Genomic DNA, 23,558 nt, shown 5'->3' on the forward strand with positions numbered 1-23,558 from the left:
ATCCTGGTGATAGAATTACTAGTGGTAATAGAGTATTTGTGGCATATACAGTACAGTATGTATGCAATCAGTGATGAAAAACATTGCCTCTTTCTTGCCTGATCTTGGGACCCTAGATGTTGTTGGCCTACAGCTCCCACCATCTCTGACTATTGTACATGCTGGCTGGGGATGATGATGAATGCAGTCCAACATCTGGAGAAGCTGGGTTGGGAAAGGCTGCCCCAAAGTCATAAGATCTAGTTCTCAGTGAGGTGATAAACATGTTTGTGGACTGTACCATTTCAGATTGCAGGACCCTTGTGTGACTGAATGTCTTCTTCCATGCAGAATAGGTCCCTGTCCATAGAAAACATAGATACTAGGGAGAAGGGTGCCTTTCTTTTATGGAGGAACATACAATTATGTGAGTCGCCACCTGCAGTCTGAAGGGTTGGTTTAGATGTTGCATTTCTCGAAGTATTTGTAAAATATTTCACATGCATCCATAACATATCCCCATAGCAAATGCCTGTTTCTAGCAGTGTGTTTCAGTCACGGATACATGCAGCAGTGAGCCAGGATTGATCAGTATACCCCTTGCCAGTGGAGGCTGGTGGCTTCGATTTTGGTGGGGCTGTGATTCCATTTTGGGTTTTAGTCAGAACCAGCCAGAACTCCAAAGGAGCTATCCAAGGTGCTGGGACCATTTTGGGGATTGGGTTCAGTACCTTGGATAATTCCTTTAGAGTTCTGACTGGTCCTGACTAAAACCCAGAATGGAATCATAGCCCCACCGAAATTGGAGCAACCAGCCTCCACTGCCCCTTGCTGAGTACCCACAGAGCAACAACTACACAATGGCTCTACAAGCAATGCAGGGGCACTGCAAATGCGAGGCTGGGATGCTTTTTAGTTTGGTGTGCATCACGTAAATGTCAAATACTCTTAATGTATGACATAAAGCAGAATTACAAGCCTTGGAAATGCCAGTTTAGGTGCCACCTGCAAAAATGGTCTTTTATATTCTTTAGCTATGAAGCAGCAGCTAAGATATGCAGATTTACCCTTAACTTGTAATTAAGTGAATAGCAGCTTTGGAGCAAAGAAAGGAATGGGGTGGAAGGTGGTGAGAAGGAGAAAAAGCTGTTCCTGGTATTGATTTATTTGCACATTTGCTCAGATTAAGCTCTGACAAATACTTTGGTTTCTGTTCATGTAATCATTTTCTTGCTGCAGATGGAAGACACACAAATGGCGCAGATGTCAGCTTGTCCCATGGTATATTCGTCAGGACAGCCCGGGTGCCCAGGAGACGTGTGGTCCTGGTCTACAAGCAAGAGGTTAGAACAACTGTAATGGTGATTTATGCGATCTATCAAATATTGCAGTTGTCACAATAGTTGTGTTCTACCATACTGTCATGAAGATTCCCAATTCCCCCTAAGCTGTAAGTGCTGGATTTGACACTTTATAAAATCAGGGAGAGCTAACAAGGTAGGTGTTGGCACAAAGCAGTCCACTCACAAGGAGATCTCTGGATGCCTTTTATTCATAGAATTGGAGCTATTCACATAATATTTTTGTTATAGGTTAAATATTGTCTCTTGTATAACTGTGAAATGTGCATATTCTTATCGAACAGTTCTCAGTGGTGCAGTTAGGTGATTTTAGACTTAATGGTCTTATGCAACCCCCACCCCACTGATGGTAACATGTGTTATCTCACTTCAGGATGTGGTAAACCAGCCCTGCTTCATTTAGGGACCTTGTGCTCATTATCCTAGGAACATAGGAAGCTGCCTTATACAGAATCAGGCCATTGGTGGAGCCCAGTATTGACAGCACTGACTGGCAGCAGCTCTCCAGGGTTTCAGGCAGGAGATTTTTCCAGCCCTACCTGGAGATGCCAGGGATTGAATCTGGGACCTTCTGCATGCAAAGCAGGGGCTCTACCACTGACCTACAGCCCTTCCCTTAAAGGGGTGGGGCTCTGGCCTTCTGCCCCAAAGTCCTGCCCTGATTGCACCACTCACAGTTGTTTTCAGCCCTGCTCTGCCAGGAAGCTGGTGTTCATCCATATTGTCTTGATCAGGGTTATGTGTACTCCTTGGTTTAAAAATAGTCAGCATATTGCACCAATGAGAGCTAAATGCTTTGCCCAATACAATTTATGAAAATTATGCAAATGTATATGGATTTGCTTATTTTGCACAAATTATTCTGCTTCTGCAAGTCATGGGGAGTTGCAAGGGTAGTACATCTTAGGGTGGAAGAAGTTGGATTTTTCTCCTCTTGTCCACTCTTACAATGGGGAATAACCAATGGTTATTATCTAGTGACTGTGATTAAAGAACTGGGGGGGGGGGATATTCTATGCCTGGTGAATGAACTGTGAGCATGTAATACTGTAGCATTTTTGAAGTTAAGAGTGTGGGTGGTGGGGGCATGATCATTGCCCAGATGGAAGCCTATTCAACTACCGATGGATGTTTACAAAGTCTGAGCTTTGTAAAGGAAGAATGGTGGTATAAGTAAACACTGCGTGTATGTACCATGGATGAATGTGCGCCTCCCCACCCCAGTCCAGCAGAGCTTCCCGATGGATATCTCCTAGCCCTACCCATCAAAAGACATTGTGCATTCATCCCATCTTTTCCTCTGTAATGGATTTTCTGTGGCAGGGAAGCAGCAATGGGAGCACACAGTAGGGTTACAAATGGAAGATGGTGTCAACTGGACCCCCCCCCCCCAAATTCTTTGAATGAGGCAGGGCAGTTGCACAACAAAAGCCTCATCTGGAGCATCCTAGGTTTCTTTGGTCAAAGGCCAACACTTGTCACTACACCACACTCACCCTTTCAATAAAAATATTTGGAAGAGGCTCCACTGTGTTACTAGCACAACCTAATTTGAAACACAGAAAATGGGCCGATTTTGCCTCCTAGGTAAGATCTCTCTGTCTCTCTGTCTCTGTCTCTCTCTGTATTCATAGTTCTTTACCTGTACTGATACATCATTAAGGCTCCTATGCTGGTCACTGATGCTCAGTTTTGCAGCTCTTTCCTTTTTGACATTTAAATGGTCCTAACATTATGCTTTAACCCAGCACTTAATGGAGCACTTTGCTCCTGAATACATTCATGATGTTCCGTGAACTGAGACTTCATGATAAACAGTCGTTACTATCTAATAATTTCTGACTGAATGACAAGAGCACATGTGTTTCTTCCCTTTTGATTAGATGGATAATTACATTATCATTGGTAGGACCATTCCCACACATTTAGTTTCTGAAATACTATGTTCATGTGAGGCTAACTTCAGTTTTTAAAAATTGCATTCATCTTCCATAGATCATGTACTTCTAATTCTTACCATGGATTTAATGATGGACCTGTATTGGATGTTTTTGGAGTTCCACTGTTCAGAGGTGTCCAAAGTATTCCAGGCATACCTTTTTCAAGGTCACTGTTGTCCCACACACCGGCAGCCAGGGCCAATGTCAAGAGTAGGCATGGTTGGGCACCTGCTGAGGGCCCACAGCCCAGCAGGGGCCCACTGATAAGAGCCCCATGGACATGCACCTCCTCTTCACAACCTGCCTCTTCATCTGCCTCTCATTCTGACCCAGACAACAGTGGTGGTGAGAAAAAGGAACAGTAGATGCCACTGCCTACTTGCTCCCTGGCTCTCTCCCTATCTCAAACAAGCAAGTGGTAACAATGAAGAGAAAGAGGATGAGGAAGGATTGCAGCTGGTGACAATGGCAGAAAGAAGGTAGACTCATTGAGGGAGGGTCCCCATCGATGGTGTCTTGCTCAAAGGCCCTTAAGAACTTGGAGCTGGCATTGCTGGCAGCTCTCCATTAGCACCAGGTTTGAGAGGGCTCTGGGCAAGGTGCCTCCCTGAGCTACTTTCCGGTAGGCTGCACCACAGCTGTTGGGTAGCAGTGGGGATGGGAAGCAGAAGGCAGGTTAGGGCTGATAAGCACCAGATGAAGCTGCTGCAGAAGCTGCCATTTTCATTTCCCCAGAATGCCTCTGGGCCCTGTTTTGGGGTCCAGAGGCCTTCTGGGAAAATGAAGATGGCAGCTAGCTGCCTCATCCAATGCTTCTCGTCAGAGCACCAAGGGCACAATCCTATCTAGATAGGTGGCTGCCTCCGAACTTGGAGGCAACTGCCTATCCAAAGCAGTGCAGGAGAAGCACGCAGGGGATTGTTCTGTCCGCACTTCTCCTGCCCTGCATTTTTGGCTAGACAGCTGATTGTGGCTGTGTAACCACAGGAGGACTGAGTGGGGGGAGGAGGCTGCCATATGACACATGGGATGTGTCATACAGGCATTTCCGCCCTCCCGGCTCTGGAACACCCCCTGGAATGCCCCTTTTTGGCCTTTCCGCACTCCTCTTGCGAGCACGGAGGACGAAGCTGTTCCACCCTGTCTGTGAGGCAGAGCGGAAGTTCGGGGAGGTCGGTTCTCCAGGACCAACCTCGAAGCACAGGCTCCAAGGTTGGTTCCCGGATAACACAATATCCTATGGTCATCTAGCTGCTGTCCAGCTGCCATAGGATTGCTCCCTAAATTTATTATTTAAAAAACAACAACCAAAGGGATGTTGGCGTCAACCTTGGTGGGCCCTGGCATTTGCCTCACTATACCCCTTGCCAGTGGAGGCTGGTGGCTTCGATTTTGGTGGGGCTGTGATTGCCAGATGCTGATGCTGGGCCTGGGTAACACCATGATATCTATGGTGTTAGTGGTGATGTGGGAAGGGCATGCCTCAGCCATGTATGTTTCTTAGCATGCTATCTTCCATATTAGGCCATGGTGGTGTTTATCCTGGACTGGTTGGAAATTAAGTGAACATGGGGTGAAAAACAGAAATCAGTGAAACTTGTGGAGGGGGCTACCCTTGTCAGATCACAGACATAATTATAACAAACTCAAACATTGCTTTTATAACTAAAGACTCATATGTTTGCATTTTCCAGCTTTTTAAAAATCACACTGAGCGTGTGTGACTGCAAAAGTGCCAGCATGAATCAGAAAATTAGCAGAACGATTCATCCTCTAAGACAGCTCTGATTCTAACTGTCCTGTATAATGGAGATTTTATTGCAAATCATGTCAATGTAAATGAACATGTCACAACTTTAGACTGAGGCAAATGTTCTTTTAGTTTTGTCAGCAAGACCATTTTTCCTTTCAATGTTTTCTTCACCCGCCCCCACGTTTCTTGTTTATATAGCTGTACATACATACAGCTATATAAACAAATCAAACAAATAATATTCTGTGACAATGATAAAAGCAGGTAGTACACCATATTTATTTATATGAAAATGCACATTTTCGCGTGTGCGCAAATGTGTGCATTTTTGCGATCGCCATTTCATTTCTCAGAAAATGGCGACCGCAGAGCTCGACAACGCTGCCAGGGTGAGTGCCGGCCATTCGCCAAGTGCGAGCAGGGGGTGAGCAGGGGCAGGGGCTCGGCGAATGGGGCTCAGGGTTGCGGGCAGGAGCAGGTCTGCCGGATTCCCGGACTGAATCAGGTGCCCATGCCATCCTTAACTAAGGACGTAATCCTATGCATGTTTAGACAGAATTCGGGGGGGGGGGAGTTGCAGGGTTTTTTACTGTCTAAACATGCATAGGATTGCACTCTTAAAGCTGTATAATAATATGAGTTCACTGTGAGCTAGATAGAACCTTCTTTCAGAGGTGGTGTAATTTGGCAGTGTTTGACCTGGGCACTTTAAGTACTTGTTGCTTTTCAAGGCACCAAAATGGCACTAATTTGCATACAGAGAGCAGACTTTGTATTTAATTATCCCCACAATAATAATTTATCAGCTTATGGCCCCTTGCGGTGTAGTTCACACTATGCTATCAGATCTAATTATATCAAGGTCTTTGGTATACAAATGTGAAGTGCTGTTTATTTCACGCCACTCTTCAGGGAGACCCTAAATATTAAATAGAGGAAACATTGTTAAGTGAACTGAACCCATGTTAAATTTGATTTTACTGGCCACTCTATCCCTGTGCTTTATGGGAACATCGCATAATTATTTGTGGTTGACTAACAAATCAGATTTGTTATTCTCGGTTCTAATGTCTGTAATCAATCTGATGTGAGTCAAATTGTGATTAATTATTAGTCTGACACTGTCTGATAAGAGACTGATTTCTGGTCCCAGACACCATTTGCACTATGTAAATAAAGCATTATGGGCTTGGCTGAGAGGACATGCAACTTAAGTTTATCAGGATGTGCATAAATGAAGCATTTCAGGGGAGAGCATGGACTAGTACAGCCTTCTACAAGTTACAAATGTGTTGGACTGCAAGTCCCATCATTCCCAACCAATTTGCTGTGAAATAAACACAGTCATGAAGAGTTGGGGAGGGATCATATCTTCCTGTCAGAGCACATGGCTTTGCGTTTCAGTGGTCCCAGTTACAATCCCTGGCAACAGCCATGTTGTCGGCGGTATTGTAACTGGAAGAAACAGCTGCTGTTCTGTTAAAGCTTTGATGTTAAGAATAACATAAGCTGTTAATAGCTTATGGGAAGGGACCATAGCATAGTGGCAGAGCACATGTTCAGCATGCACATGGTCCCAGGTTCAGTTTTGGGTATCTCCAGTTAAAAGGATCTGGTAGCAGGGCGATGGGAAAGACCTCTACCTGATACTCTAGAGAGCTACTGCAAATCAGTCAACAGTACTAGGCCAGATGGACCAATGAGTAGGGCCTAGTATGAAGCATATTGCTATAAATCTTAAAGACATGAGCAGAGGAATATAATATAAGAATGAGCTCTTGGTAAATCCAGGATGAGTTGGTAATCAGGCTTTTTATGGGAGTCAGAATTAAGCCCTTCTACCCTGATATCTAACATGATAATACGCAGGGACAAGAGACAGGGCCTTCTCAGTGATGGCACCACGGTTATGGACCCCCCTCCCCGTAGAGTTTTGTCAGGCCCTCCCCACCCTTTCTTTTTCACTGGCATGTAAAAATATTCCTTTTTAAGATGGTTCTGGAGTTGAATTGAGATTCGCTATGCTGTGTATTGTGTTGTCTTGCTGTTCATATTTATTAGGATTTTTTTTTTATTTTTAAACTCCGTATGTTTTAATTGACTATAGTTTTACTGTTTGGCTTTTCTGCATTTTCTGTTAAAGTAGTTGTAAGCCACTTAGATGATTTTTGATTTTTAAAAGTCAGGTATAAATCCTAATTAAACTAATCAGATTGGCATCTTGGCTGTTTGTCGCATCTCTGCAACAACTATTCTAAACCTTTCCCTATTTAGTTGTAATTGCCTATTTGATAGCTGAGCTATTTTTGGATGAAGAACATAAGGTGGCTATAATAGAGATTTTCTTGTAGCCCTTGAAATTCCTCATGGTTCTCTTCATACCACATCATTTCAGACTGTGCCTTCGAGGCAAAACTGTATATATCAGTTATAAATGTAAAAAAAGCAAACACCACACCTGACTCTCCATTTATATTTGTCCATAAAGAGTCCTCTGTGTACTACTAAAAAGCCTTGCATATTTGTTGTTTCACATTTATTATATTGTTTTCTTGGTTATGCTGCTATATCAGTAAGTTTATAGCTGTCATTTGACCATTTAGGAATGCACATTTCATATCTTCAAATATGTGAAGTCTGTGGCACCTTCACGGTAAAAATTAATCTCAAGCCAATTAACTGGGTTTGAGGACAGCAACATAGTATTTGCTGTTCTAGCAAGTATGAGGGTTAAAGGTAGGACCTGACTTTGGAATTCTGAGCTACGTATAAATTAAACATTTTCAAGGAGTCAGAATTGTAGTATTTCCTAGGGAGATACTCAGTTGTCTGATAATGGGGAGAAAGCAACATCTCCCCCAAAAGGCTGTTTCACCATGTAACTTACAACTGAGAATTTGAGAAGTTAAAATGTGCAATAAGTTAGTTCTTTTTCTTTTGCCTCCTACTCTCAGGCCACAGTCCTATGTATACTTGGGAATAAGTCCTATTGAATTCATTGAGACATACTTCTGAGTAAACATGCATAAGATCAGGCAGCATAGTTCTCCAGCAAAAGCATGTTGCACTTTGGGGTTGTATTCAAGGATTCTATCTGAGATACTTTATTTAGAGTAGGTGTGGAAAAGCTTTCCCCCTTCAAGGGTTGTGTTCCCTTGGAAGGAATTTGTTAGGGGCCACATGCTGGTGATGGGTGGGGCCAGAGACCCTTGTTCTGAGATCATCACTCCCCACACACATTCTTCTGCTTTCTCTTTATCACTCACAAGCATCCATTCATTCATACACACCATGCATTCACACACAGAGATCTCTCCTCTTCTCCCCTCCCCTCCCCTCCCCCCTCTCCCCTCTCCCCTCTCCCCTCCCCTCCCCTCCCCTCCCCTCTCCCGCACACACACACAGAGTATTTGCTGGTCAGAAAAAGTTTTATTTTATAGCATTAAGGGAAGGATCCTATGCACGTTTAGACAGAAAAAGGTCCTACAACTCCCAGCATGCCCCAGCCACCATGACTGCCTGGGGCATGCTGGGAGTTGTAGGACTTTTTCTGTCATAGGATTGCACCCTAAGTGTACTGAAAAATTCTCAGAAGAGAATAGACACTTTTAAAGGAAGCCTTTAAAACTTTTAAAGGAAACTTTTCGCTCTACAGGTATATATTTCTATTTTAAAATGCCTTATTTGGTTTCCTTCCTTACAAGCTGCTTTATGCCATTATTGTTGGAGAGAAGGTTTTTTGAGCCATGTGAAGGTTTAGTATAATGTTCAGGCTACAAAGTATTTCCAGATATATATTCCTTCCTACTTTCCCATGGAGGAAATATACTTTTCAAGGGGAGTTTTCTCTTCCGTTCAGGTTGCTTAAGCTGAACATAATTATAGTATATTTAGAATTAGATAAAAATCAATTCGTATCCCAGTAAATCCATTATTTATGGGGTTAGTAATTTAACAAGGCTGTTAAATTATACAGTAAAATGGAGGATAATAATAGCATTATTCCTTTCATAGAATGGCTTGCATTGTATTTTTATGCTACATTGTTTGTGTCAATTCCTGATATGAATTACATGAGAGATATGTCGTATTTTGCATTTTCTAAAATTTGAAAACAAATCCATGGTGCCAGAGATTCCAAGGGAAACAATTCATGAACACTTTGCCTGGTGTGCTAATCAAAAGAGGGTGACCCTGGTTAGCTGCTACATTGTCTATGTAACAAAAGACCTAAGAATGAGTTAACATTTCTTTTCTTTTTCTGCCGACAGCTATTACTTGTCGCAAACAAGATGGTGGACAGGCTGACGTCAGCGAATGCCTTAAGTACGCAGGCTCTTTACCATCTTTAACACAACTGTGCCAGATCCCATGCCAAGATGACTGTCAATTCACAAGCTGGTCAAAGTTCTCTTCTTGCAATGGGGACTGTGGAGCAGTTAGGACAAGGAAGCGCTTTCTTGTTGGTAAGAGTTGGAAGATACCAAGAGAAACATCTGCATTGGCGTTGTTGTTGGTACTGTAGTGGCAGTTGTGATAATTTTACTCATACTAGAATCCCTAAAATGACCGACAGCCCAGTCCCAATTTTGTCTACTCGGAAGTAAGTCCCATTGAGTTCAGGGGGACTTAGTCACCGGTAAAGGGGTATAGAATTGAGCCCTGAAATGCAAAAACTGTTGCCACAGTTTGAGTAATAGCAGAGTGTGATGATTCTAGAAACAACTGGACCAGAAAGGTTTTTCCTGTATGAACTGGCTTGCATTGCCCAAGGTTGTGGATTTGGACTGTAGAAGAATTGGAGACAGACAGACAGACAGACAGACAGACAGATATTTTTTCCAAATCTATAGTGCCTGTGACTCTAGGCAATCATGGAATAGCATTAAAAATATGTACAGCTACCTTAGAACCTCTTCCAAGATCTCAGAGAGGGAAATGTGTATTTTGACAGTAGGTATCAGTGAACTTGCAAGTAGTCTCTACTTCATCTTTTTCTGCCCAAATGTACATTTCGTAAAATGTTTTTATGTCAAAGTTTTCCCTGGGAAAACTCCTAATGATCTAGGAGGAACTGAGGTCTTCCATTATCATTTATTATAAAATTGCCTTAGTTACCACCAACCCCAGAAAGAATTTATGTTCCATCTGCCATGTACATGTAGATGATAGTTAGAAATAATGCTTGCAATCTGCTAGGCAGCAGTAACAGAAGGCTTGGATATGATTACAAGCTAGTTTTCATGACAGTGGTTTTATTTGAACTTTTAACATTTGTGCGGAACTTCATACCTACTGTTCCACATTTAGTAGGTAAAAAGTATTGTATTTGCTGACAGAAAGAGAACTTCAGAAACAAAGTTAAATGGCTTGGGCTACAATCTTGTCTACGATTTGGCTGCTTCAATCCAAATTCTCAGTGAAATTTTAGCAGCCTGTGTGCAGAATTGCTGCATAAATGAACAACAGAAATTCTTGGCTTTTACCCAGCGAGTAGCCCTCCTCTTTTGTGAATGGACCCATTTTAGTGTCATAGACTCAGTGACAATCTTATAATTAGACACATGATTTATATGCCTATGCATAATCTTGATGACGGGCTGATAATTTCAATATATTTCATCCAGGCAAGCTGTACATAATCCAAATGTGACAAATGAAATATTTCTGTCTGAAACAGAATTCTGTTTAACTCAAATGCTTGCTTATTTCCATCCAAATAGAAGTAGGTCCAATAAAAGCTGTACAGAACTTTCTTTGGATCTCTTCCTCTTTGGGGTACAGTAATTATTCATGAGCAATTGGGAAGCTCCTAGTTTAATCAACACAAAGAATTACCCTTACTATATTGACTGTCTCTGTTCTGTGCTGGTAAATATTTTAATGATCTACAGTCTTTCCGAGACACATCATACAACATCTCATAAAAACGGTATATTTTTAAGCAAAGGAAAACATTGCAACATCCATTTATACTGTCACTGAAATGGAAAAAAGGTAGATACTGATTTGAGACTTCGATTTAGCTAATAGAAGTTGCAAATAATGATGCATTATAAAGAGACGTTTTTGCCAGGACTACTTAACGCTATTAAAATAATGAAAACTGGCGCTAACAAGATTGATAAGAACAAACTGTGATTACAGTTCTGTATTTAGTTTCTAATATTTGAGTTACATTGATTTATATAAGAGTTAAAAACAGGCAAATGTTGCATGTTAAAAAGAGAAAGTTAAATATCCAATTAAGATGAAGAGATAAATAGTAGAGAGAACCAAAGTGAGAATTCCTTAAAGAATGAAGACATTTAATACACAGCAAAGTGAACTTAAGAAAAGAGTTTGTTTTAATTTATTTTCCCTCCCCACTTCCCATTGGTTACAACAAGACAGAATATTCTTACTCCAGCTGCAGGCTGGGTCCCCTCAGGGGAATGGAGGGACTTCAGATCCAATGAATCCAAGCCTGTCTTTGCTCTCCCCGGGCTCCATCTTGCTCCATTTCGGGCCTCCCACTGACAACTGCCTGTGTGGTGGGGGGTATCTGCAAGAGACCGTGAATTTGGCAACAATTTGGTCCAGCGTTTTACCTTGCCCTACTTCATAGAACGGGCAGTGTGGGACATAATGTTTAATGTCCTAGCAAATAAGTATGTAGGGTGAGGCGTATTCCCAACTGTGGCTAGAATGGTGTGTCACATTAATATTATATTGGCTTTGTAGCAATATATATTCAGTTATACTCCATACCAGGGCTGACCCAAGATATTTTGTTGCCTGAAGTAGAACAGCATACGGTTCCCTCCTGCCCCTAGACAGTGTGTATAGTACCCAAGGCTGGTCACGGTATTTTGGCCAAGTTACAAACATCTTTTTCTGGGAGTAAAAATGCAGTAATAATAATTTAAATAACAAACAATTTGCTGTCCCTTCACAACACCCAAAATCAGCTACCTGAGGACTCTGTGTCATGGTAGGGCTGGCCCTGCTGCATACACCAGTGCAAACTAACATTGTATTCCATTTGTAACTTGCCTAAATGGGTAAATCATTAATTGTTATGCCCCTTGGTTCATGACTACTTCTGTACAGGGAACCTGGGGTTGGATCCACATGTAATCGCTTGAGGATGAAGGGTGATTTATAAATTCTAAAAATAACTAAAGTGATTCAGTGAGGTAATTGTTCTTCAGCTTTGTATAGAGAGTGCTGTTTTAGCAATAGCTGGATTCTTGAAAAGGCTTGGGTTCCTCATTAGATTTTAGTCCCTCGTCTAAAGTATCCCTATTTGAAAGCTTGGTGCTTATATACTCTTAAAAAGTGTTAGATGACAATTTAGACATTCTAGATGAGATAAATTACCCGCCTTTTTGCCAGATATCACCCTTTTGGAAACTCTTTGTACTCCCTTACAGGAAAAAGTAAGAAGAGGGAGAAATGCAAAAATCTGCAGCTGTATCCACTGATGGAGACCCAGTTCTGCCCTTGCGACAACTATAATGCCCAGCCTGTGGGGAACTGGTCAGACTGTATTTTACCCGAGGGCAAGGTGGATGCACTACTGGGAATGAAAGTACAAGGAGACATCAAAGAGTGTGGGCAAGGCTACCGTTATCAGGCTATGGCTTGCTATGATCAGAACAGTAGACTCGTTGAAACAGCACGATGCAACAGTCATGGTATTTAAAATTCTTCTTCTTCTTGGTCAAAGGTGCTGGATAATTTTTGTATATCATGGAGGCACAATACATCAAAGGAATTTGAGGAGGAAAAACCCTGCTATGCATTGAAGAACATGTTATTGCCTTAGGAAGGGGTCGAGAGGCAATGTGTGCTAAGGAAATGCTCTCTGCAAGCTAGGGAAGTGCCTTACTTTTCTCTGATGCTTTGACACAGTAGGGTTTGTGTGTGCTTATACCAGATTTGGTCACAGTAGACCTATTGAAATCACTCGGACTTAAGTTAGTCATGATGGACCCATTGATTTCAATGGGTCTACTTTGACTAAATCTGGATCCAGCCCCTGAAACTACATCAAAATCCCATTCATCCTGTTCAACCCTCAATAATAGTAGAAAAGCGATTTTCTAGGAATAGTGGAAAAAGAAGGTTTAAATATTTTAAATAAATAAATAAAATGTGTTTCACTGATTTGTTTTACTAAACATTACAGAAGAGAGAAAAGGAAGAGATATGGATGGATGCCAGTGGAGGCTGGTGGCTCCGAGGTTGGTGGGCTATGAATCCATTTGGCTGGTCCTGACCGAAACCCTGAATGCTAAAGGAGCTATCCAAGGTGCTGAGCACCACCCCCAAAATAGGTTCAGCACCTTGGATAGCCCCCTTAGAGTTCTTGGCTGGTCCTGACTGAAACCCAGAATAGATGCACAGCCCCACCGAAATCAGAGCCACCATCCTCCATTGACAGATGCTGCTTTTGGTAGCAGGCAGCTACTTATTAGCCATAATGTGTATTTCTGCTCTAGTGCTGCATTGAATAGTACATGGAGAGAACTGATCGGGGTTGTACTTGCTGGCCTTGCCCATAATCTATGTGCATTCAAGTCTTTCATTTGCATGAAGATTATGGGACCATTCAGACAACACACTAACCCACACTCAGTGGTTGAGTGTGGGTTGTTGAACTGTGGGTTAGTGTGTTGTCTGAACATTCACAGGGTGGCTTGTTAACCATGCAGTGCTCTCAAGGTTGCTCGTTCTAGAAAATACTCCACACTGCATAGTTAACAAGCCACTAGGGATGTACAAATCCCTTACCTTGCTCCGCTCAGGGGCATCCACAGTGGGGGGGAGGTGATCTGTCCTACTCCCTGGAATCCTGCCTGGCTGCAGCTGGACTTCTGGCTGCAGCCAGGCTGCGGCTGCAAATGGCAGCCAATACACTGGCCACCATTTGCGTCCCTGCCAAGCTGTGATAGGCTATGAAAGTATCTACGTAGCCTATCATGGGAAAAGGCAGTGATGCAAATGGCGGCCGCTACGCCATTTGCGTCCCTGCCTTTTGCCATGATAGGCTATGTAGATACTTACATAGACTATCACAGCTTGATAGGGATGCAAATGGCGGCCGGTATAGCCGCAGCCCAATAGCAGCCAGAAGATGACCCAGAGCTGCCGCCCTGCCGCCGCCAGGTAGGCTCTGTCCTGGGGGGATTCCGCAGGGTGGCGGGGGGGATTGCCCTGTTCTGCCATGGACTCCAGGAGTCCGTGGCGGAATTCTCCAACATCCCTACAAGCCACCCTGCAAACTTTCAGACACGCTAGCCCACAGTTCAGCAAACAACCCACAATTCAACAACAACCCACACTCAACCACTGAGTGTGGCTTAGTTTGTTGTCTGAACAGCCTCTATATGCATGCCACTGAATACATGTAGGCTTGTGTATGTGTTACCTTCAATTTCCAGAGCCCCAGATCATGGATGCAGGAGCCACTGCATGTTTAGTGTATTTGCAGAGGGCAGTATCCAACAGTGTGATTCCGCAAACTCAGATAGCACTAGTGGAGCTCCACTGAAATTTTCTGTTGCGCAAGTGGTTGCCCATTATGCGCGCGCAATTGGTTGCACAAGCAGTTGCACAGCCAGTTGTGCAACGGGTTGCAGAAGACTTATGCGCAACAGGTTGCACAACAGGTTGCACAAGCATAATGCATAATTGCTTGTGCAACTGTGTTTGCGCAAAAGTAACTTTAGTTGGATTCTTCTCTTGTGCATTGTTCCAAACCTAGTTTCTGTTAGTGCAACAAAATTTGCGCTAAGGGAGATGACACAGTTGGATACTGCTCATAGCCTCCACACAGATGGTACAGTTGAGCACAGGGAGGTCAGGCATGACCCTAATCAATCCCTCCTCCATGTCTTACTGTGTTCCCAAATAAGTGAGTAAGGCTCGTGTCTACCTTCTTCTACACCGCTAGGATCTATGAGGTCATGTTTTAGGAGTTAGGCATAACAAGTCAACCGCGCTTGCTATTGTCTGTGAGCCTCCAAGCAATTTTCACAGGTTTGTGTGAGTGGTTGTTTTTTCAAACCAATCCATTGCTTGGAGCAGAGCTTTCCAAACTTTTCATGTTGGTGACAAACTTTTTAGACATGCATCATTTCGTGACACGGTAATTCAGTTTTACTAGCAAACCGGAGGTTAAACTAACCTGTTATAAGAGATACAGACACATAACATAAATTGTAATAACGAAATGTATGGGGATACAACATATCTCATGAAAACCTTTCATTTTTTTTTTAAATATGATTTGTAAGATAATAACACACATTGTTGTCATTTATGAGTAACAGTATGTAAATATGTGCAAGAATTTTTAATAGTTGAATAACACCAATAACTACTTACCATTTTCATGGGGTGTATGAGGTTGATGGGATGATCACAGCTTTTCAATATTTGGTGGAATATTAGATAAAGACACTCGCATTTCGTCATCAAGCATTTTTAAGCTTCCACGTTTCAGTGTCTTTACGTTTGCCATTGTTGAAAAGGATACTTCACAAATGTATGTAGTAGAAAACTGCAGAAGAATTTTTAACGCTTTTTAAGCTATGTTTGGATGTTTGAAATGTGAATCCAAAAGCTGTCTAAGTCACCCTGTTCATGCATCATTAACAGATTTCGATAATTTTTTTATGTCAGTTAATTCTTCTTCAGTAAGTGAAAAGTTCCTCCTTGCAGTTGAAAGAAATGGATTTCTGATCCAATCATAGTCTTGGATTTCAACATTTGGGAAGTAATGATGAACTTTCTCTCCGAGCAGTGTTAAATGGTCAAGAATTAGCGAGCTGATGTCACATTTTAGCTGGCACTCAGCAGTTTTGGAAAACATTTCAAAATTTCCTTCTTTCACTTTTCCTTTTCCAAATTGCTATTTTGTCTCTCATAGCACAAATTTTATCTACCGCTGTTAAGATATTTTCTCCTTTTCCTTGCATACTGGTGTTTATTTTATTCAAGTGTTCAAATATGTCAGCAAGATATACCAATTTTGTGCACCAAAGTTTGCTTTGAATTAGATTGTAGAATTCATTTTGCTGATTTTCCTCAAAAGGTTTAAGCATCATTTCCCTTAATTCATATACACGACAAAGTGCTCGACCTCTTGAGAGCAACGAACATCTGTGTGTAGTAGAAGCTTTTTAAACCTTGCCCCCATGTCTTCACAAATATGAGCAAATAATCTTGATTGAAGAGGTCTACTTTTAATGTAATTGACCATTTGAACCACTTTGTCCAAAACTTTTCTTAATTCATTTCCAATGGTTTGTGCGACTAGTGCTTCATGATGTAAAAAGCAATGAGTAATTATAATATTTTCATTCTCTTTCTTTGCTAAAGCTATAAAACCTTTTGTTGAACCAACCATTGAGGGTGTGCCATCTGTGCATATTCCTACACAATTTAACCACTGCAAATTATTTTCCTTCATGAAGCAATCTAAAGTTTTAAATATATCTTCACCTCTAGTTCTCACTGGAAGTTCTAGACAACACAAGAATTGCTCAATAATTCTGTCAGTGTGAATGCAACGTATAAAAACCAATAATTGTGCTAACCCACTGACATCTGTTGCTTCATCTAATTGCAATGTAAAGATCATATTATCGTCTTGAAAATATCCTTCATTTGCTGCTTAGTGTCATCCGACATGTCTTGAATACGTCTTCCAATCGTGTTATCTGCCAAAGGAATTTTATTAACTTCTATCTCAAATTCGGGCCCAAACATCGTTCAAACAATAGCACAGCAAGATTCCTTTATGGCGGTTTCGGCAATAACGTGTGGGTCCTTGTTTTTGGCAATTATTTGAGCAACCAAGTAACTTGCCTTTTGAGCTTTCTCTGATGTCTTCATTCTCTTTGTGAATGATGCAGACTGCTTCTTTATAGATTTTGAAAGCTCAATAAAGTATTCTACTGGTTTTTCTGACAAATTAGTGTTTTGAGGTAAAATGACGCTTTAATTGATTTGGTACCATACTTTCATTTGCAAGTATATCCCCACAAACTAAACACTGGGGACAAGGATTGTTTTCATTACCAGAAAATGTGAACCCCAGTTTCATATAATCTTTACTGTATAAATGAGGCTTGGAAATTTTTCCTTTACACTTCTTACATACTAATACGGACCGTTCAACACTTGATTCTTGCGTAGTTTCCTCTGTAGCAGCTACATTTTGTTCATTGAAAATGTCATCTTCACCAGCTTTCCTTTTCTTAATTAGAAACGTATTCATTTTATGGGTAATTCAACTGCAATTTAATGAATAAATCTATGCGAATTTATTTCTAGGTTTTAGCATTAACTAAATATGAAAATAACTGGACTGTTTTTAGCGCTTATCTTTCTCTGTTTTTTCTTATGAAAATAACTGCACCTGCGCTCCACTCCCACAGTGATAAAGTGAGATAAAGATAGGAATCAGGACCAGGAGAAAATGTGAACAATAACTAAAGTATTTACAATACATATTAGGACACATAGGCCCAGGTAGGAGCTCAGCTGCAAAAACACATGAAGTAGAGAAGCAAAAGTCCAACAAAAATGGTGTAAATATATATGTTTCACTACAAGGCTATATTGCTGTAAATATTTGCAATGCCTATGTCCAGAGTCCAGTTCCAGCACTCTCCAGTGCTACACTGCTGGTGGGTGGTCAATCCACGATTACAGCAGAGTAAAAATAAAAATAAATGGCGGAAATCAAATTATAAGTGCCATGTGGTGGGTGGCTTGCTGTTTGCCACATTGGGTTTGGGAGGGTGGCCTCCCTTCAGCCAGCAGCAGGTGGGTTGACTGGGTGACAGCCTGCAGCTGCGCTTACCCAGGTGATTGGGAGCATGCTGATTCTGAGGCTTTTGGCCTCCACTGAGCTCTGTTCTGACTGGCCAAGATGGCGGATGGCCCGCTCAGTGCAGTCCAGGTGGCATTTCCACCCGTGCGCTACTCTGGCCTGGCCACGCAATGGTGCGGTGCAGAAGTCCGAGAAGGGTGCACCCAAAACCTCGCAGGGCTGGTGGCCGCTGCCACTTCTCTGTGCCAGTGTCGGCTGAGCTCTGCTCCCAGGGTGGTGCCTCCCCTCTCTTCATCACGTGCCTCTACCTTTCCGGGGGGCGCAGGCTCGAAGCTCCTCGCCTGCCTGGCGCAGCCCTCCCTGCTCCGGGGGTGTCTGGAGGGCTGTTGTTCTCCCCTGCCACCCTGCAGCCGCACCAAGGATGCGGGGAAGCCTCTCGCCCAAGCTGACTGCAAATTGCTCAACTAATTGTTCCATTAACTTCGAATTCTCCACAGTCCTTGTGCAGCCAGCGTTACCACACTCCTCACCATACTGCTCCAACACCTCCAGTCACATGCCTCGTATGTCAAGACGCCACATGATCCTAAAGCAGCTAATGTTAAAGCAGCTAAGTCTTAGCTGCTAAGCCTTAGCAGCTAAGCCTTAGCTGCTTTAACATTAGCTGCTTTAGGAAGTTCCAGGCAAGGGGCCAAGGGAAGCAAACGCGAGTAAGGGAGCTCCATGGTGTGTCACGGCACACAGTTTGGAAAGCTCTGGCTTAGATCTATAATAAGACCTTGACAAATCTAAAGTAGAAAAATAAGTGCTTCCAAACATATTTAAAAAGCTGTGTGTTGAGAAACTTTAGTCTATGGGAAATGTAAATAAATATGCAAGAGCTTGAGTCCAACAGGCCCAGTGCCAATGACCAGAACTTTGAAGGATTATTCTTTGTGTGAAGAGCGATGAAAGTGCAGGGAAACCAGAAGTCATCTACTGAGCAGCACAGAGAAGCTAGAGCATGGATAACAGGCTGATGGAATTACTATCTTGCAGTGTCACAAGGGAAATCTTATTATGTCAGAGGGAATCCAAATTGCTTGTCACAAGAAAAGAACATAGCATAGGAGAAATTAATCTTTGTAATTTTATTTGTTCCGGCACTGAAGTTAGCAAAGTCCTGATGATTGGGTGAGACCTGGTTTTCCACAGATGTCACTGACCTTGGGCTGATATGATCTATTATGATAATAAATGTAGCTCAAAAGTGCAGCAGAATGAATTGTGTGTGTCTTCGGGATACAAAGTTTCCTTTGACAGCAGAAAGATTTGGGATACTAGCATTAATGTACAAAGATGGCTGCTTTTGCATTGACTTTACTGTAGACCATCCTTCCCCAACAGAGTACCCTCCAAATGTCTGGAACTACAACTCCAGTCATACCTGATCATTGCCCATTCTGGCTGGGGCTGATGAGAGTTGTAGTCTAAAACATCTGGGAGTGGATCCGTGGTATGTCTTCTATTGATATTTTTATGCTGTATCAACATTGGTATGACAATGCTGATACAGCATAAATCTGGATCCAACCCCTGAAGGGCACCATGTTGGTGAAGGCTGCACCATTACATCAGCCCGACATTTTGTCTAACCCTACTTTTGCTCTTTCCTATATTACATTTTTAGCGTGTACCTGAACTGAATGTACATATAGTACTTACGGATGTGTTTCAAAACATGGGTACACCCTACAAGAAACTAAATTGACCAGGTCTCCTTATTGCATCTGTTTGGGCTGCATCACTGACCTGGGTAAATTAGCTGGCATTTTTTGCACAGCCAGTTCTCATTTTGTTAGATTATTTGCATTCCACCATCTTATTCTTTTCTTATTTGTTTATTTACTTCTATACTTACTTACTGACACCATTTATAGGCCTCCCTATAACAAAGTTCTCAGGGCAGCTCACAAGAAGGTATAAAACAATTTAAAATTCAGTAGTAATAAATTGTTAAATAAAATTCAGTAGTTTTAGCAATAAACCCTCCCACCAGAAGTATAAATACAGCATGAAATCAGCCAAAGAAACTAAAAACAGGTTAAATGACCTGGGAAAATAAAAAGGTCTTCACCTGGCACTGAAACGATGCCCAGGTAGATACCACGTGAGCCTGGAGAGGGTATTGTGAAGTCTGGCATCTCTCTTCCATAGCTGCCTACATAGAGATGTAAAATCCTGGAAATTTTGAGGCCATGGGGAATTCCCCCCCCCCGAGGGTTTCCACCCCCCCCAAATTTTGGGAAAAACTGAAAAATAAGCAATACTTATTTTTTTAGTGCTCTTTACAGATCTAAAGTCACTTTGTTGCTTCAAGACAGCCTTCCCCAGCCTGGTGCCCTCCAGATATTTTGGACTTCAGTTCCCATCAGCCTCAGGCAGCATGGCCAATGTCAGGAATGCTGGACACTGTAGTCCAAAACATCTGGAGGGCACCAGGTTGGGGAGGGCTGCTTTAGGAACATAAAGCAGCCTTTCTGTTCCTAAAGTTATTCTATGTATAACTTAGTTCGGTCAAAAAAATATCATTTTATTTTAAAACTTCTAAAAGTAAACTCAGTGAATTTGTAATTATTGTCTGGATAGATTAGAACTACATTAAATGGCTGCTACAGCTACAGAAACACAGGACTCTATAGAACAAAACCCAAACTGTCAAGAATGCACAAAGGTGACTCACATGTTGGGAAACTGAGCATAAATGTGTATCAGTAAAATATACCTTAGATCAATAATTTTAATAAGGAATGAATGGACTAACTATGCTGGGAATCTTACAGAGAGGATTAAAACAACATTTTTCCCCGAGGCTTCATTATTTCCAGACCTTTTAGATCTCCAGTCTTTCTGTAAAAATGTTCTTTTTCACAGTTTTTAGAAATCATTTTGGGGGAGTAAAGGCTGGGTAACGTTATGTAAATGCTTTGTCTTAAATTCTAAAAGAAAATATTTCATGATCCAAAGCTGTTCAATTTTTCCATGGGGGGGGGGGGGGACAAAAATGGTCCTCGGAAAAAAAACATGTTTTCCCCCAAATTTTTCTGTTTTTTTCCGGGCCTTCACATCTCTGTGCCTGCAGCATCTCACACAGCAGGGGGCATTCACAAAAGGGCCTCCAAAGAAGATCTCAGAGTCTTGGAAGAAGCGTGTAGAGAGAGGTGACCCTTCATGTATCCTGTCCCAAGCCATGAAGGGCCTTAAAGTTCAAAACCAGCACCTTGAATTGGAAATGGACTGGGAGCCCTTGAAGATGGTGAAGCACTGGTGGGAGGTGCTGATACCCCCCACTGCCAGTTAGTAGTCTCACAAGCCTATTCTGGATGTTTCAAAGGCATCTGCATATACAACATATCACAGTAGTCTAAGGCTAGATCTGCACTAGTGATTTATAAGCAGTATTGAAGTGCAGTGATAACTGTTGAGGCACGTTACGCATTCGACATACCACTTTTGTAGTGTTATTTCTTGCTTTTTATTTCACATTATCCAATACCCTGCAACAAAGGTCACTGTGTGTCCTACAAGGTGTAAATGCGCAAGAGGGATATAGCGTTACCATGATGGCATTGTAGTGATATGAGACAAAGTGTAGATCTGGCCTAAATGAAAGGTTACGTGACAGCCTCGTAGTTGGCATACCTATCCCAAGCTGGTAACACTTTTCCTAGGCTTCTTGTGCCTGCAGTGCCAAAGATGGATCATTGAGCACCCCTAGAGACTATGAACCTGATCCTTTAGGGTGAATGAGACCCCCTCTAAGAGGTTGAATGCCACTTACTCCATGGAACTGATAATCTTTTGCAATCTGTTTTTTTTTTTTAATGTTTTTCTCCCATTTTGTTTTATTTTCCGAAGGCACCAAAATCATCCTGAGTATCTCAAAAGAGACAGCAAAAAACTCAGTGTATATTCCAAATTCACATCAATCTCTGTTTATATGTCTCCAGCAAAAATTTTATGTTTGCCCATCTGTGACGGCTTATACAAGGCTGGTGTTTATTTTGGTGCATTAAAAAAAAGATTTCTAACAAATGTGGAACTGAATACTAGAGATAATACATCTCCTGCATAACATTCTCTCAGTCCTTTATTTTTTAATGGCCTGGATAATAAGGAGGTCTTCAGCTGGCACTGAAATGTTAAAACAACAACATTTTATTGCACAGTTTGTCATTTCAGTTTGTAAATAAATCAAATGTGAACATATTATTTAAAAAATATTAATAATTTGACAGTTTGGGGGAGGCAGTGTTGGCATTCAAAGGAGCAATTTTAATTCTATTAAACTGGTTTTTTTTTTCTCCAGATGATATTCTGTCAGGCTGCAATCCTTTACACAATTTCCTGGGTGTAAGTCCCATTGAACTCACCAGGACTTACTTCTGAGTAGACATCCAGAGAACTGCAATATAAATCACCTAATCTCCATTGATTGCAGCTATCCATCCTGTAAAATCAAGATAATCAACATCAGTTCACCTCTAAAAATGCTTTGGAAATCTGTGAATGCAAAATGTCACAGAAAAGTTCAAATATTTTATATAAAGTGCATAGTAATAAGAATATCCTGGCTTGTTAATACATTTGCCACTTTCTTTATGAATACATATTTTGAACTGCAGCCCATTGCACAGGCAGGGCCGGTAAAATCTATTCAAAAAGCCCCAAGGCCCTTCCCATTGTCTGGAAGCAAATGATGTCAGAACTCCCCTTACCACTAATTCAGGACTGTGCTATATAATAGGGCCATTGAAGATTATGACCATCTTCTCTCTCGGTCAGCACTCTGATGCAACAGAGAGATTTAACATTTTTATATAGGTCATAATGCACTTCTTAATTCATGTCAGTTTATTTTTAAGACCTAAGGCATAGTCAACCAGTCCAGGATGGCTTGTCTGCTGCCTTATTAGTGTGCGATTATTTTTCCCTTTAGCATTAATTAAATGAGATACATTGATTTGTGCTGACTCTACAAAGCTCTATGTGGTTGCAAGGCTTAGGCAGGGGATTAGAGGGGAATATTTGTGCATTGGCCAGTGTTTTGAGGACAGCTGTTGAGAACAGCTCCATGTGAAGTGCTGAATTTCTTATTTAATTGCTTGTGTGTCTGATAATAAACTCTCAGATGCTATAAAAGAGTCCATGTGGTTGCAGCCATCACTTTATTGTTTACTGTGTACACTTTTATCATTTTGAAAAGTCTTTTTACATAATCTACCTTGGAATTATGTGATGGGAAAGCAGAGAACAGAAATTCAGAAGAAACGCTTTTTAGCTTTGTTTTGACTTATACCGTATCTTATGCAATAGTATTGTTTCCAATGATGTGTCTAAATTGTATTATTTATTTTGTTGTTAGCCACTTTAAGTATTCAGAAAAAATGGGCTATAAACAAACAAACAAATAAATAAAGCAAGACTAGCCCTAACAGAATGCTAGTATATTCTGATTCTCAGCATTATTAATTGAAGGCTGTGTTAAACAATCCTGTGTTTCCATGCCTAGAAAGCTATTAAGTGGTTGCCTTTATTGAAATTAATTGAACTACCTCCCTAAGAAGTGCACAGTAAATATGTGTTAAATTTAGTATCCTAGATTATACTGCCTTTCCATTTGTCACATTCGAAAATGTGTACATGATTGCTTCTTT

General features: G+C 41.5%; 1 protein-coding gene across 1 annotated transcript in view; it reads left to right on the forward strand.

Annotated features, from left to right (window-relative positions):
• Positions 1 to 23,558, forward strand: part of THSD7A (thrombospondin type 1 domain containing 7A) — a 414,592-nt gene that overhangs the window by 316,381 nt on the left and 74,653 nt on the right. Inside the window, exons 13-15 of the mRNA XM_084858685.1 lie at positions 1,219 to 1,322; positions 9,305 to 9,499; positions 12,449 to 12,712. Coding sequence (XP_084714811.1) covers positions 1,219 to 1,322; positions 9,305 to 9,499; positions 12,449 to 12,712 — 563 coding nt within the window. The remainder of the gene's footprint in view (positions 1 to 1,218; positions 1,323 to 9,304; positions 9,500 to 12,448; positions 12,713 to 23,558) is intronic.

The sequence above is a fragment of the Heloderma suspectum genome, chromosome 5, assembly GCF_057233095.1.
Source record: "Heloderma suspectum isolate Gila_16-S chromosome 5, 16-S_ref, whole genome shotgun sequence".
Lineage (NCBI taxonomy): Eukaryota > Metazoa > Chordata > Lepidosauria > Squamata > Helodermatidae > Heloderma > Heloderma suspectum.